General features: G+C 41.8%; 1 protein-coding gene and 2 non-coding genes across 4 annotated transcripts; 1 reads left to right on the top strand and 2 right to left on the bottom strand.

Moving 5' to 3' along the window:
* The first annotated feature begins 1,982 nt into the window (after positions 1–1,982).
* gtf2a1 (general transcription factor IIA, 1) lies at positions 1,983–10,206 on the top strand. 2 transcript variants are annotated; one of them, XM_047801854.1, is made up of 11 exons: positions 1,995–2,104; positions 2,233–2,267; positions 3,654–3,755; positions 4,380–4,533; positions 4,874–4,938; positions 5,028–5,112; positions 7,007–7,140; positions 7,250–7,348; positions 7,615–7,848; positions 8,015–8,104; positions 9,261–10,206. In XM_047801854.1, the coding sequence occupies exons 2-11, from the start codon at positions 2,238–2,240 to the stop codon at positions 9,366–9,368; spliced, it is 1,101 nt and encodes a 366-aa protein (XP_047657810.1). In that variant the 5' UTR covers positions 1,995–2,104; positions 2,233–2,237; the 3' UTR covers positions 9,369–10,206. The 2 variants fall into 2 exon arrangements, with proteins under 2 accessions (XP_027010748.1, XP_047657810.1); XM_027154947.2 differs by lacking the exon at positions 2,233–2,267 and having other exon boundaries at positions 1,983–2,104.
* Positions 10,207–13,008: 2,802 nt separating this feature from the next.
* Positions 13,009–13,081, bottom strand: trnar-acg. The gene has a single exon. It is a non-coding gene; the product is annotated as a tRNA-Arg (tRNA).
* Positions 13,082–13,510: 429 nt separating this feature from the next.
* trnar-acg lies at positions 13,511–13,583 on the bottom strand. Its single transcript has one exon. It is a non-coding gene; the product is annotated as a tRNA-Arg (tRNA).
* Positions 13,584–15,418: the final 1,835 nt, after the last annotated feature.

Here is a 15,418-nt window from a genome sequence, read left to right as displayed (position 1 = left end):
GAGTAAACTTGATGAACAATCACTACTTACCTTATAGACTACTGCATACAACACTGCTACAATGGTGTGACTATACATGTTCATTTAAACATTTAAATTGTATTGGTCTTGGTTTAAGTGTATCTGTACAACCTGGTGTACATGGTGCATGACAAGACAAAAAGACAGGACAAAAGACAGTGCAGGACAAGAGACAGCGCAATAAAAAAAAACAAGACAATACACAAAAGATAATAAACAAAAGCAGCACTGACCAGTGTAAATACTGTATGTTCAATCAATATTAAGTGTGCAGAAATACTGGAATGAACACATTAGTATTATAGCAGCAGTTACACTCAGTTATTCTGTTTACACTGTGGAGCTTCTGTACTAGAACAAATTCCTTGTATGTGAAAACATACTTGGCAATAAAGACATTTCTGATTCTGATTCTGATGAGATATTGTAAAGTATTGTGCAAATGAGCAATGAAATGAAATGTGAGACAGCATGTGTAAAGAGCAAAAACAGTGTGTAATACAGCATGTAAACAGTTTGATATAATTGGGCTGTTGCATGGATGTAAAATTGGAAGAGTGTGTATTTGGTGTGAGTCAATCCAGTCCATACAGTTGATTGTGCATGTGTGTGTGTGTGTGTGTGTGTGTGTGTGTGTGTGTGTGTGTGTGTGTGTGTGTGTGTGTGTGTGTGTGTGTGTGTGTGTGTTGTGCTCAGTACTTTTCAGTTCAGTTATTGAGGAGTCTGATGGCATACACAGTCTGGTTGTGAGGCCCGAATGCTTTGGTACCTTTTTCCAGATAGCAGGAGGGTAAAGAGTGTGTGTGAGGGGTGTTGGTTGAAGAGTGTGTGTTTGGGGGGAGGGGGCTGTAAAGTGTGTGTGAGGAGTGTGTGAGCTTGATTCTAACCCAGCTTTAGACAAAGCTTTCTTCACTTAGCTGTAGTTTATGCATCTGGTGTTATCTTCAATTTGATGGAGATCAGGAAAAACTATGATAATTTAATTTAGATACAATTACAACAAGTTTCATTACAGGGAGTTGAATCCAGGCTAGAGCATTATAATACAACACAAGAGACCACATTACAATATGTTTTTCTTTTCTATGAAAACATTTCACAGTCATGCAGAGAAGAAGTAGCTTCATCTCATCACTCTGAGCTTCATCTCACTACTCTGAGCTTCATCTCACTACTCTGGGCTTCATCTCATCACTCTGGGCTTCATCTCACTACTCTGGGCTTCATCTCACTACTCTGGGCTTCATCTCACTACTCTGGGCTTCATCTCATCACTCTGGGCTTCATCTCACTACTCTGGGCTTCATCTCACCACTCTGAGCTTCATCTCACTACTCTGAGCTTCATCTCACCACTCTGGGCTTCATCTCACTACTCTGGGCTTCATCTCACCACTCTGAGCTTCATCTCACCACAAGTCATTCATTATATTCATTCATAACATTTCCATAAACATGTCAAACTTCATCAAGCAAGTAAACTGGTATGATTCATTCTTTTTTATTATATCTTCAGATCTAATGCACAATCCCAATTTGGAAATGTTTATCTAATTAAAGATCCAGATTCATTACAGGAACACATGCATGTTGCTATATTTATATATCACTATGTATATATTAATCACACTGTAACAGTCATAGCTGCTGTAATTATACTTTAGATTTATACTCTAATAATAATAATAATAATAATAATAATAATAATAATAATAATAATAATAATAATAATAATAATAATAAATGTTTAAATGTTTAAACCGTTCTATGGTAACTATTGTTACGTAAACGACTTGCTTAACTGTCCAATCAACGGAGTTCTCGCGTCAAGGACTGCTAACCAATCAGCGACAGAGGCGGGTCAGTGCTTGACCAATCGTAATACAGGACGGTGATTTGAGGAAAAAGGCCAGCGCGTAGTTTTACAGATCTCGCGATACTTGGCGCGAAGCCCGCGTACAGCCCGTGCCCTATGGTCTCGCGCATCCTCAGGTCGGTATATAAAGGCGGAGCGGCGGCAGCAGCAGGACGGCTGGGACCGAGCAGCCCGGACTCACCTTATTATATAGCGCGTATACAGCTGGGTGCTTCATTTACTTATTTATTTATCTTACTGTGGCCGAAATTACGGCCGATACTTTTAAATCTTTTAGCTGAAGTTTTTAAACTGTTCTATTTGTCGCTTGTTGTTGTTTTTGTAACACTACGGTAGTTAAAATGGCGAGCTCGGCTAACTCAAACCCAGTGGTAAGGACTGATCTCAGCACTGCAACTAAACAAAGCCACAACAAACAGTAATCCATGGTCAAAGCATCGCTGTGTTAGTGTCAGGGCTTTATAAAGGCTTCGTGTTCCCTGTGTAGTGTTCATCATAGGCACACAAGGCCATTTTCACTGCGTGTGATTGTGCTCTGTGCTCTCACATAGTGCACTAGTATTAGTGTTTATACCTTTACTCACATACTGCACTATTATTAGAGTTATAGTGCACTAGTATTAGTGTTTATACCTTTACTCACATAATGCTCTATTATTAGAGTTATAGTGCACTGGTGTGATCACAGTGCACTATTCTTAGTGATTTATACCCTTACTCACTGCACTATTATTAGAGTTATAGTGCACTAGTGTGATCACGGTGCACTATTAGTGTTTTGTACCTTTACTCACATGTAGGGCACTTTTAACGTGACATTGTGGAAATAAAGCATTATAGTAAGTGTGGGGATTAAAACTGCTCGGTCTAAAACAGCGAGTTTTCCGTGTAAACTGACGGAAGCTCTGATCCTCACGGTGTATCTGTTTGTTTGTAGTCACTTTGCACTTGGCGCCATTTTGTGTCTCTATCTGAGGCGCCGCCATGTTTGTTCCCCTCTAATACAGTAGATAAAGCGGAAGTTAATCACACGTGTGTTACAGAGGGGAATAACGTCCGTGACTCTGTGTGTGTGTCCTCCTTACTGCAGGCTGCTTTTATACACATACACGGTGTCTAATATACACTCACGGAAGATGGGACGAGTTTCATGCGCCACGTCACGCGCGCACGCGCTATACAACATCCCCCCTCCCCGTGCACGCGCTTTATATATATAGAGCTGCATGGGCTCGTGCGCGTGCCCTAAATAGTGCATTTAATTGCAACATGATCCTGAACCGTCACAGAGGAACATCAGTAATAATAATGACTTGTTTCATATCGCGTCAACGATACTCTTGTATCACGGTTTAACAATAATTATATTTTATGATGCAACGTTATTATTCACACTTTTTGTGTGTAAACATCACAATATGCACGTCATGTATTTACTGTACATACAGTTTGTGTTTAACCGAATAAATACACGCACACACACAGGTTGCAAAAAGATCTGCATATGCTAGCAACCATTTATATGACACTACTGGGCTATAACAATGCTGCGATTAGCCAAGAATGTAATAAAGAAGTCGTACTTCTTATCCTGTTATTGTTACGTTTCCAGGTTTGTCATTTTATTACTGTAAACTGCACTAATGTCAGAGCTGCCGATAGAGAATTAATCAGCACCTGAGCACCAATCATTGTTCAGTATTAAACAGTGCTGTGGGATCACTATACAAATTGTACTCATCTGATTTATATTCCAGCCTAAACTCTATAAAACTGTGATAGAGGATGTGATTAATGAAGTCCGAGAACTCTTCCTGGATGAAGGTGTGGACGAGCAGGTTCTCATGGAGCTCAAAACAGTAAGTGAGGAAACACTGAACGTGTGTGTGTGTTTGATCTGTGTCAGAAAGCCATCAGGGTTTTATTTGAGTTCTTATAACAACAGCTTTAATCTGTTAAATTAGTATAATCAGATTATTAGCATGCTAGGTTTAAACTACACCTACCTGCTTAACACCCATTTTACTGCACCGAGCAGCGACTATAACCTTTATATACTGATGTTATTCCACAATATTCATAGGATTTTTTAAATAATATTTAAAAATATTACTTACAAACTCAATTTGCATGTAGCGACGCCCACAAAACTCCATATAAGGTAAAGTGCCTAGATGTCTAGGAGTACGAAATGAACAATTAGGGCAAAGCTTGAAAAACAGAAATAGAAGTTATGACTCGGTACGATGTCATTAATATATTTAAAAGTCCAAGGTTACGTCGCTTTAGTGACGTGTAGTTTATTTACACATGCTCAGGAGCACGAGTAGGACACAAACTTGTGTAACAAAAGCATGTTGTACAAACCATGTGAATAAATCTGATGGGTCAGTGTGGTAAAGTCCAGTTTCCTGTCATGATTATGGGGGGTTATTTATAGCCAGACAAAAGGCAGTCAGTCACGTTTCACTCTTCTGCTGAAGCTGTGGGAGAATAAACTGATGCAGTCGAAGGCTGTGGACGGTTTCCACTCCGAGGAGCAGCAGGCGGTTCAGGCTCCACAGACGCAGGTTCAACAGGTCCAACAGACCCAACAAACACAACCACAACAGGTCCTGCTTCCTCCAGCACATCAAGGTCAGGACTTACTACTTATCATTTCTATTATATTATAAGACCTTTGGCCTGCCTCTCATGCTACTCAGGCACAACTTTATTAATCTGTTTATTTATTTATATTTAGCTTTATTACATACATTTGGAATCAGCACTTATTTTTTTATCCTATATTTATTTGACTGTAAATATTGAAGTCTTTTTAGATTTTAAAAATGTTTTCTATCGTAGTGAAATGTACACAGGAAAATATATTGCCAGTAAATTATTCTTGTAAATGTGCATTTTATCAACTTAAATATTTCCTTGATTTTATTATTATTTTTTTACCTCTTTTGTTGCTTTTATGTTTTTGTACCAGCACCACAGCAGCAGGTGATCATCCAGGACTCCAAAATGCTGCAGCACATGAGCACTACAGGCATGGTGAGGACCTCACACACATCTGCTGGTGCTTTTATTTATAAATGATGTATATTAACAAATCGTGTGTGTGTGTGTGTGTGTATACACAGAGTGCAGCCGCCACTGCAGCGACTTTGGCATTGCCCACCGGAGTCCAAGGAGTCGGACCCTACCAACAGCTCATCACTAATCAGGGTTAGACGTCTTACTCTAACAGTCTAATCAAAACTCAGCATTATTATTATTATTATTATTATGAACGATATTACCTTATCGTTTCTATAGTAACAGCTCGTTCACAGGGCCGTGTAGGTCACGTGCTGATATTAAACATTAATAAACATTAGCATTAATAAATTAAATATAAATTAGTCTCTGCTGTCAGCACTTTGTGACACTCAGGGTTGGAGCTTCGATGTTCCTTTTTAAACACTAATATTCACCGAAGTTTACACAGGATTTTGTTTTGTGTCTTTTTCGGGGCTTTTTACACCTGGTCACTTTACACGTTTTCTGTAATCCGATAGCTACCCGATGGTAAAAAGACCAGGTCTAAATGCCCTCCGAAACGGTATGGAGACATAAACCCGATGGTACAAACCCCTTCAGGAGGTGGTCTGGGACGCGTTTCAGATGAAACTGGACAGGTGTAAATGAATGTGGTTGTTCAAACCACATACGTCAGCGCTAAACTCCTCCCAAACGGAACTACGTCACTCGCAGGTGATCTTTCACACAGGCGTCTCGTCGGGTCTTAAAACGCACTGCTGCCGCCAGCGAAAACGCAGCAAACAGTAAACGCTATTTTTTGTAGCATAAACGTCGTAACCAGTTTTTACGTCTTCTTTTTGATCGCGTTCTGAAAACCACAGACACCAAAGTGTGTTCTGTTTCAATTACCCCGGAAATGAGGGCAAATATATTAGCATTTTGGGCGGGAGTCGAAAGATATCCGATTTGCCGAGACGCGTTTATGTGGCCTAAGGTAAATGGAACAGTTTTAACTAATCGGATAGCAAACGGATCAGAAAGCAGGAAGTTTTATTGGCCAAGTGTCTTGATGTTGACACACAAGGAATTTGGTTCCAACAGTTTGTGATTCTCTAAAGTACAGAAATAACACTATATTATTTATGTACACACACAAGACAATACAGATATTAGACAATAGATATTATGAGTATTAAATGTGGCACTCCCATTTCAGGTCTTGGGAAATTATAGTGCACAGAAACATGAAGGTCTCTACAGATGACAGGGTGTAGAGTAGTGTTGAGGGGTCTTTCCTAAAATCCACCATCATCTCCACAGTTTTGAGGGTGTTTAGCTCCAGACTGTTCTGACTGCACCGTAGCACCAGCCGCTCCACCTCCGGTATGCAGACTCACCATCTTGGATGAGACCGATGAGCGTAGTATCATCTGCAAGTTTCAGGAGTTTAACAGTTTGGTTACTTGAAGTGCAGTCATTAGTGTAGAGGGAGAATAACAGTGGGGAGAGGACACATCCCTGAGGAGCACCAGTGCTGATTGTCCAAATGTTGGAGGTAACACCTCCCAGGCTCACCTATTGTTTCCTGTCTGTCAGGAAGCTGGTGATCCACTGACAGATGGAAGTGGATAGTGATAGTGAGCTTTAGGAGAATTTCCGGAGTTATTGTATTAAAAGCCAAACTGAAGTCGACAAACAGAATCTGGGCGTCTGTCCCTGTGCAGTCCAGGTGTTGCAGAATGTAGTGCAGTCCAATGTTGACCGTGTCGTCCACTGATCTGTTTGCACTGTAGGCAAACTGTAAGAGATCCAGCATCTGTTCTGTTACAGTCTTTAGGTGGGCCAATACCAGCTGTTCAAAGGTCTTCATGACAACAGATGTCCGAGCGACAGGAATGTAGTCATTCAGTCCAGTGATGGAGGGTTTCTTGGGGACCGGGGTGATGGTGGAGAGTTTAAAGCAGGAGGGAACTTCACACAGCTCCGGTGATCTGCTGAAGATATGGGTTGAAGTTGTGTGTGCTGTCATGTAACTGGAGTAAGAACAGTTTAATGGGATTAACACTGTGTGTGTGTGTGTGTGTGTTCCTACATACAGGTCAGATCCTGCAGGTGGTGAGAGCTGCTAATGGCGCTCAGTACATCTTACAGTCTCAGCAGTCCATAATGTTGCAGCAGGGGGTTCTGCCTCAGTTACAGACTGGTGGCGTGCAGGCTCCTGTTATACAGCAGGTATATATACATATACACAAACACACACATGTACATATACCTACACTCACACACACGCACACAAACAGTTAATAATAGTGTGTGTGTGTGTGTGTGTGTGTGTGTGTAGGTGTTGACCCCAGTGCAGGGTGGTCTTTCTCAGCCCGGTGTGATCATTCAGCCTCAGCAGATCGTCCTGACACAGAATAAAGTGCAGCAGAATACTCAGGTCAGATACTGCTGTGTTTTATTCCTCTTACACCACATTATTACAGCTGATTGTTTTACTGATGAATGACGCATCTCACAGTTTGTGGAACAAGTTAGTTCCTGTTCTCACTCGCGTTACTGCAGCTGAACATCAATAATCAACACCTTCTGACCAAATCTGATGGTGCGTGCGTGTGGTGTGTATGCGTGTGTGTGTATGCGTGTGTGTGTATGCATGTGTGTGTATGCGTGTGTGTGTATGCGTGTGTGTGGTGTGTTTCACAGGTGATGCAGGCAGCCCTAGCTCAAGCACAGCCTCAAACACACACACAGACTACACAACAGCAACAAACAGCACAACAGCAAGCGCAGCAGCAGCCACAGGCTCCCCTGGTGCTCCAGGTGGACGGAGCTGGAGACACCTCATCAGAGGACGATGAGGACGAGGAAGACGAATACGACGAGGATGATGATGAGGACAAGGACAAAGATGGAGGAGAGGATGGCCAAGTAGAGGAGGTGTGTGTCTGTGTCACTCTCTCTCTCGCTCTCTCTGTGATCTCTGTAAAATATATCCAGCATCTGAAGGTTGTAGTTGTGTGTGTAAGGTTTTCCTGGAGTGACTAAACCCATCAGATGAATCCTACAGCCACTCGTTTATCTCAGTTACTGCTTTTCCTTTCAGGAGCCGCTGAACAGTGGAGATGACGTGAGTGATGAGGAGGATCAGGAGCTGTTCGACACTGAGAACGTCGTCGTGTGTCAGTATGATAAGGTCTGTGTGTGTGTCTGTGTGTGCGTGTCTGTGTGTGTGTCTGTATAAGGTCTGTGTGTGTGTGTCTGTGTGTGCGTGTCTGTATAAGGTCTGTGTGTGCGTGTCTAAGGTCTGTGTGTGCGTGTCTAAGGTCTGTGTGTGTGTGTCTAAGGTCTGTGTGTGTGTGTCTAAGGTCTGTGTGTGTGTGTCTAAGGTCTGTGTGTGTGTGTCTAAGGTCTGTGTGTGTGTGTCTAAGGTCTGTGTGTGTGTGTCTAAGGTCTGTGTGTGTGTGTCTAAGGTCTGTGTGTGTGTGTCTAAGGTCTGTGTGTGTGTGTCTAAGGTCTGTGTGTGCGTGTCTGTATGAGGTCTGTGTGTGCGTGTCTGTATGAGGTCTGTGTGTGCGTGTCTGTATGAGGTCCGTGTGCGCGCGCGCGTCTGTATGAGGTCCGTGTGCGCGCGCGCGTCTGTATGAGGTCCGTGTGCGCGCGCGCGTCTGTATGAGGTCCGTGTGCGCGCGCGCGTCTGTATGAGGTCCGTGTGCGCGCGCGCGTCTGTATGAGGTCCGTGTGCGCGCGCGCGTCTGTATGAGGTCCGTGTGCGCGCGCGCGTCTGTATGAGGTCCGTGTGCGCGCGCGCGTCTGTATGAGGTCTGTGTGCGGGGCGGGGGGGGCGGTTTAGTCTGGGTTTGTGCATGTGCTTGCATGTTGGGGGGGTGTTGTCTGGGTGCGTGCATGTGCACAAAACTCCACCCTACAACACAATATAAATGTTTATTACAACGTTTGTGAATCTTGTACTAATTTGTTGACGTATGTTGTATTGCTGAGAGAAGTCAGTGTCCCATGATGATGTCACAGGGAGACGTTGTTATTGTAGCGTAGTTACAGAGTGTAGTGATGGAGGTGAGAGAGCTGCCCAGACTCGGGTCCAGAATGTGATTAGTCAGAGGTTTGCAGCATTGATCAGCAGGTAGTCCAGCGGCATTGTGGGTAACGTAGGAACCCGTTAACCAGTGTGACAAACACTGAAAGTAAATATATTGGAAGCTGTTAAAAAGCTTTTATTCCTCAGGGTGGAATTTAACTTGAGTGTTGAGAGACCTGACTGTCAGGAGTTTATCCCTTGATGCAGAAACACACATCACACACTCTTCTTTCCTACTTTCTTCCCTCTGCAGATCCACAGAAGTAAGAACAAATGGAAATTCCACCTGAAAGATGGGATCATGAACCTGAACGGACGCGATTACGTTTTTTCCAAAGCCATCGGAGACGCGGAGTGGTAAACAAAACCGAGCGAACGCCCAGCGACCGACGGACTCCAGAGCGTGAGTGAGTGAAGCGTCAGATTTCTGCCGGAGGACGGGACTGTTTCAGCATCAGGACAAAACACAGTGTGTGAGATGATGAAGGACGTCCCGAAACTGTACGACTTTAAAACAAAAAAAATCCAAAAAAAAAAATCATCTGTACATTTCTCGCGTGTTTTAGTCTGTGGATCGACGACAACTGCCATTTTTTTGGCTCCTTCATCCTCGGATGGACGTCTTTAACTCGATATAAAAAACTTTAACGCCCAGCTCGAACAAAACAAAACAAAAAGCGATCAAGTAGAGGCTTCGTGAGCAGATACGGTAGTGCCTCGAATTAGCTGTGAAGTAGGCGACGTGTGCCGCCGTTCGTGTTTATCGTGATGAAACCTTCGATGTCGTCACAGTGTCTGTTCATCACTCGCTTCCTGGGACGAACGTAACGCAACATAATGCTGCCTTCAGATCTGTCCCGAGATTCCTGTCCTTATCCTGTCTTCTCACACGACTCCTACACTCTGACGGCATACTGGTGATATTGTACACGTGGAATATCGCAATATTCTTCGCACCGATTAACGGCACGTGCCTGCTGCGACGTCTTCGGACCCTCAGCCTTCCTACCTTTAGATTAGCGTGTTGGTTTGTGGCGTTGTTAGTTATACGGATTTAAATTTCAGATTTTTGTGCTTAGCAAGTCCTGTGATATGTTTTACACACACACACACACACACACACATTAGCTTGATTCCTTTTTATTTTTTTAAAGACCGTTCTTTTTTTCCAGCATTGTAAAAAATGAACACTAAAAATATCGACCCTGTAACCCTTGTTTTAGATTGTGAGTATGTATGTGTGTGTGTGTGTGTGTGTGTGTGTGTGTGTGTGAGTGTGTGTGAGTATGTATGTGTGTGTGAGTGTGTGTGAGTATGTATGTGTGTGTGAGTATGTATGTGTGTGTGAGTGTGTGTGAGTATGTATGTGTGTGTGAGTGTGTGTGAGTATGTGTGTGTGTGTGTGTGTGTGTGAGTATGTGTGTGTGTGAGTATGTGTGTGTGTGAGTATGTGTGTGTGTGAGTATGTGTGTGTGTGTGTGAGTATGTGTGTGTGTGTGTGTGTGAGTGAGTGTGTGTGTGTGAGTGAGTGTGTGTGTGTGAGTATGTGTGTGTGTGTGTGTGTATGTATATGTGTGTGTGTGTGTGTGAGTGTGTGTGAGTATGTATGTGTGTGTGTGTGTGTGTGAGTATGTGTGTGTGTGTGTGTGTGTGTGTGTGTGTGTGAGTATGTGTGTGTGTGTGAGTATGTGTGTGTGTGTGAGTATGTGTGTGTGTGTGAGTATGTGTGTGTGTGTGAGTATGTGTGTGTGTGTGAGTATGTGTGTGTGTGTGAGTATGTGTGTGTGTGTGAGTATGTGTGTGTGTGTGAGTATGTGTGTGTGTGTGAGTATGTGTGTGTGTGTATGTATGTATGTGTGTGTGTGTGAGTATGTATGTATGTGTGTGTGTGTGAGTATGTATGTATGTGTGTGTGTGTGAGTATGTATGTGTGTGTGTGTGTGAGTGTGTGTGTGTGTGAGTGTGTGTGTGTGTGTGTGTGAGTGTGTGTGTGTGTGTGTGTGTGTGATTGAGCGAGCGAGTGAGTGCGTGTGAGTGTGTGCACTAGCGAGGTCCCATTTTTCATTACTGTTGTGTTCGTATGATTTGAGCTGTATTTATTCCTGAAGCTCAGGCCCCATCACACACCTGGAGGATGAAGCTGCACCACACTGTGCTCTTAACACCATTCTGTTTAGAAAACCTTTTTCTTTCCTTCACGTCATCATGAGCTGTTCTTCCTTTGGACAATTCACCTGTTTATTTCCTTCTGTAACACAGTCCGAGAAACGAGTAGCTGACTTTTCACTCGTCTTCTCCGTGTCTCCTGTGAGGCTGGAGTCCAGTGTGATGGTCCACGCCGCGCTCGGACAGACGGACGGACGGTTTAATCACACCATCTCTCTCATCATGTTAATCTTCTGCTTGTTCTTTTATTGTTTGTGCCTTTCACTATTATTTGAGCTATCAGGTATTTTGCGAGGAAATGGTAGCCTTTTTAGAGTAAACCCTAAAACTGTATGCTTTGTTTTTATGATTGTTAATAAACCGTGCGCTGAAACTGAGTCTGATGTGGAACTGAGTCTTAATCATCAGACTTTACTCCACAACAGTGACCAGTGACCTCTGTGGATTCTTCTCTTTTGTCTAACTTTTAAAATTGTATTTAAACCAACAATAATCTGTTTATAAAACAACTTTTAATTAAAAAAATCTAAATTCTAAATCTAGTTTCTACAAAATAATAAAGTCAGTGTTTTTTTTTCTTCTTCTTTTCCTCCCTCTTGTTATTTTCTCTCCTGATCCACTCGTTCAAGTCGTGTTGAGATCAGGATGAACTTTACACACTGACGGTTCCATTTCTCACATTACTTCTACGTCTGTCTGAAACAAACGTCTGTCTTATTTTATAAATAAAACACGTTTTAAATATTTACCTGGAAAGAAGAAAAGTAGAATGTTAAACGTATGACAATTTAAAATCTCTTTCTATCACTTTAATCTGCTTTAGAAATGTCTGCAAATGTATTCAAAAGCAAATAAAACTCTGGTGTAAGTATCAGATGCTTTACTCGGTGCTGAGCTGAAACACCTTTGGCATCGATTCCAGGTTCGAGTCTTCTGGGTGTGACGCAGGTGACGTTTTCACACCTGGACTGCTGGATTTTCTGTCATTATTCTTCACAAATCCTCTCGAGCTTGTTCGGGTTTGGATGGTGGTGACATCAGTGAACAGACATTTTCAGGTGTGTCCTGAGACGTCCTGTAGGACCAGACGATGTGCCAAACGTCTGAGAATTGTCAGTGCTGCAGAATTTTTTTTTTTTTGTAGCCTTGAAACAATCCTGTCTCAAAGTGAAGGGTCTGAATACTTTCTGAATCCACTGTGTGTGTGTGTGTGTGTGTGTGTGTGTGTGTGTGTGTGTGTGTGTGTGTGTAATATATATATATATAAATAGTATAACATAGCGCAGGAGTTGCTTACTTACGTGTGTGTGTGTGTGTGTGTGTGTGTACATGACACTGTTCTTTAGACACAATCCATAGTACATGGCAGAGATTCTGTCTAAACGGATCTGCTAAGTTCCTCCTGATCTCTCTGATGACTGAGTGACCAACAGAGGTCGCATTTGTCTTCAGTGTGATCATCGTATGACCTCTAGATCTCTCACTTCATGTCCTGTAGGTTACACTCCTGTCTACTGCAGTAAATAGTGGGGTAAGATTTAACACGACATTACAACATGCCCCTGAGACCTGATTATTTAGTATTTACAGACTACGTAGCATTGCAGCTGACAGACTGGGGATAAAAATGATACTGAATGTGACTTGTTTTACACACACTGTTGGTTTGGCAGACAGGAAATACACGATATTATTAATTACAGTCTGTTACAACGGGCACAGTGTTCAGTTGTGCCCCACTCTTTCCTATTTAGGGGCTGAATGCACTGTATTGGGCTCTGAGTTTCTGAGTGCGATAGAATATTGTAGAAACCATTAAAAAAAAATAAAATCTTCGAGCCAGCCAGGAGTCGAACCTAGAATCTTCTGATCCGTAGTCAGACGCGTTATCCATTGCGCCACTGGCCCGGATGCTGAAAACGGTTTGGAGGACTTCCTTAAAACATTAATATTATTATTACAACAACAACAACAATAATAATAATAATAAAAATACACCTTAACTGAGAGCTAAAATTCCTCACTTTTAATTAACACGGTACTTAACACTGTACTTTTAGACAATCTCCTCGGTAACATTATGTTTCCCAAATTAACATGAGAACAATAAAGATGTCCACATTCATGACTACAGGTAATGTGTGTGTGCTACCGCAGCATTAATATGAACAAAGTCCAACAGTAATTTATAATAATAATAATAATACTCATAATAATAGTCTGATCGGTAAAGGAAACTTTAAATGTAACTTAAAGTCACAAATTTATAGCAGGTCATAAGAGCAAAACGTTACTAGAGAACATGTAAAAGAAATAAAACAGAAGGAAAAGGATTTTCGAGCCAGCCAGGAGTCGAACCTAGAATCTTCTGATCCGTAGTCAGACGCGTTATCCATTGCGCCACTGGCCCGAGCAGGAACACGTGCAGCAGAAGAGTTTATAAAGAATTAGGGGATTATTTATTTGTGCTTTTTTGGTTGAACATGTGAACTCCAAAGTGGATATTGTGTCGAAAATGGAACCAATATTTAATTAATCCTCGAGCGAGTCTACAGATCTACAGTGTTGTCTAAAGCACCTTCAAGCCACCACTAGAGGGCGCCCGTGACGTTTAATTTACATATTCATGAATTCGAAATGCAAATCTATGTGAAACTGCAAATTCACAACTATACGTAGAAATCGAATCGCATAGAATATAAACTTTATTTATTGTGATTAAAAGTCGGGAAATAGACACGAATGTAATGGTTACAGATGGAACAACTTGCTTTTATTACACGTTTTTGCACACAAATATTGCAGAACACATAAAACTAAGAATCAAGAGGTGCACGTGCGCATAAACAAGGATCAGATCAGATACAGTGTAAAATATAAGAAGAGTAAAAAAGCATAAATTACGCTGAAGCATCTATCTGTCTGTCTGTCTGTCTATCTGTCTGTCTATCTGTCTGTCTGTCTTTTGGAGGTCTTTTGGGGTGCAGGGAGAGCTACTAAAGCTACTAAAGCTACTGTGGTGGCCTCAGCCATGTTATATGGTGTCTCTACTGCAGAAAGGAAGAGACTGGACAAGCTGATCAGGAAGACCTGGAGGTGGGAGAAAGATGATGGTAACTAAACTATCATCACTGCTGGAGAACGACTCTCACCTCCTGTATGAAACGGTGTCAGCTCTGAGCAGCTCCTTCAGTGACAGACTGTTACATCCTAAGTGTCTGAAGCAGCGACACAGACGCTCTTTTCTCCCTGCTGCTATTAGACTTTACAATCAAAGCTGCTCCCAGTGAACCAGTCACCATAATTACACTTTCATTACTGTTTAACGGCAATAATAACTATAACAAAGTATTTAAACATGTGCAATAACAGAAATGTTAAAACCGTGCAATATTACCTGTATGCAATATGTCTGTTAGCGTAACTACTTACTCGTGGTCTCTTTTACTTTGTATTTAAACATTGTGTTGTGTTTATACTGTATAAGTATGTATACTGTATGTCTTTATTCTTTTATATATTTGGATTTCTTTTTCTTTGCTGCTGTAACAGTGAAATTTCCCCATTGTGGGACGAATAAAGGTATATCTTATCATATCTTATCTTAAGCCTGTCTGCCTGCCTGCCTGTCTGTCTGTCTGTCTGTCTGCATGTCTATCTATCTATCTATCTATCTATCTATCTATCTATCTATCTATCTATCTATCTATCTATCTATCTATCTATCTATCTACATGTCATTTAAAGCTGCATCGTATCAGAAACAAGATCTACTTCAGTCCAGTGTAAAGGTTGAAAAACCCCTTATGACGCATGCAGACAGTCTGTCATGTGATTCATAACCTAAAGCTTGAGCACTTTGGGGGTTCCTGGGCAGGTTGTGCACGCTTTGCCTTCTGGGGATTTGTGGAAATTGAAAGCTCCCTAGTGCGATAGCTGGACTTTTAGTGTGTGTGAGTGTGTGTGTGACTCATTGTGATTCATCGATACTTCACACACACACACAAAAAAAAACCCAGTCCAAATATTAGATTATATTTTTCATGCTAATGAAACAGGACAACAAAAATGTCTAGACAATATTCTCAGAACACATCAGGCATGAAAAAGTACTACAGCATCACATGTGTGAGAATTTTACATTAATATCAGCACTGGATAAAAGCTAAGAAGTGATATGTACCTAGTTGTTTGGTTAAACTCCGATGCTGCTAAAGAGCTTCTTAAATCTATTCATAAGTTTTC

Source organism: Tachysurus fulvidraco, chromosome 16 (assembly GCF_022655615.1).
Source record: "Tachysurus fulvidraco isolate hzauxx_2018 chromosome 16, HZAU_PFXX_2.0, whole genome shotgun sequence".
NCBI classification, from domain to species: Eukaryota; Metazoa; Chordata; class Actinopteri; order Siluriformes; family Bagridae; genus Tachysurus; species Tachysurus fulvidraco.
The sequence above is the reverse complement of the archived record's forward strand: the minus strand, read 5'-3'. Positions and strand labels throughout refer to the sequence as shown.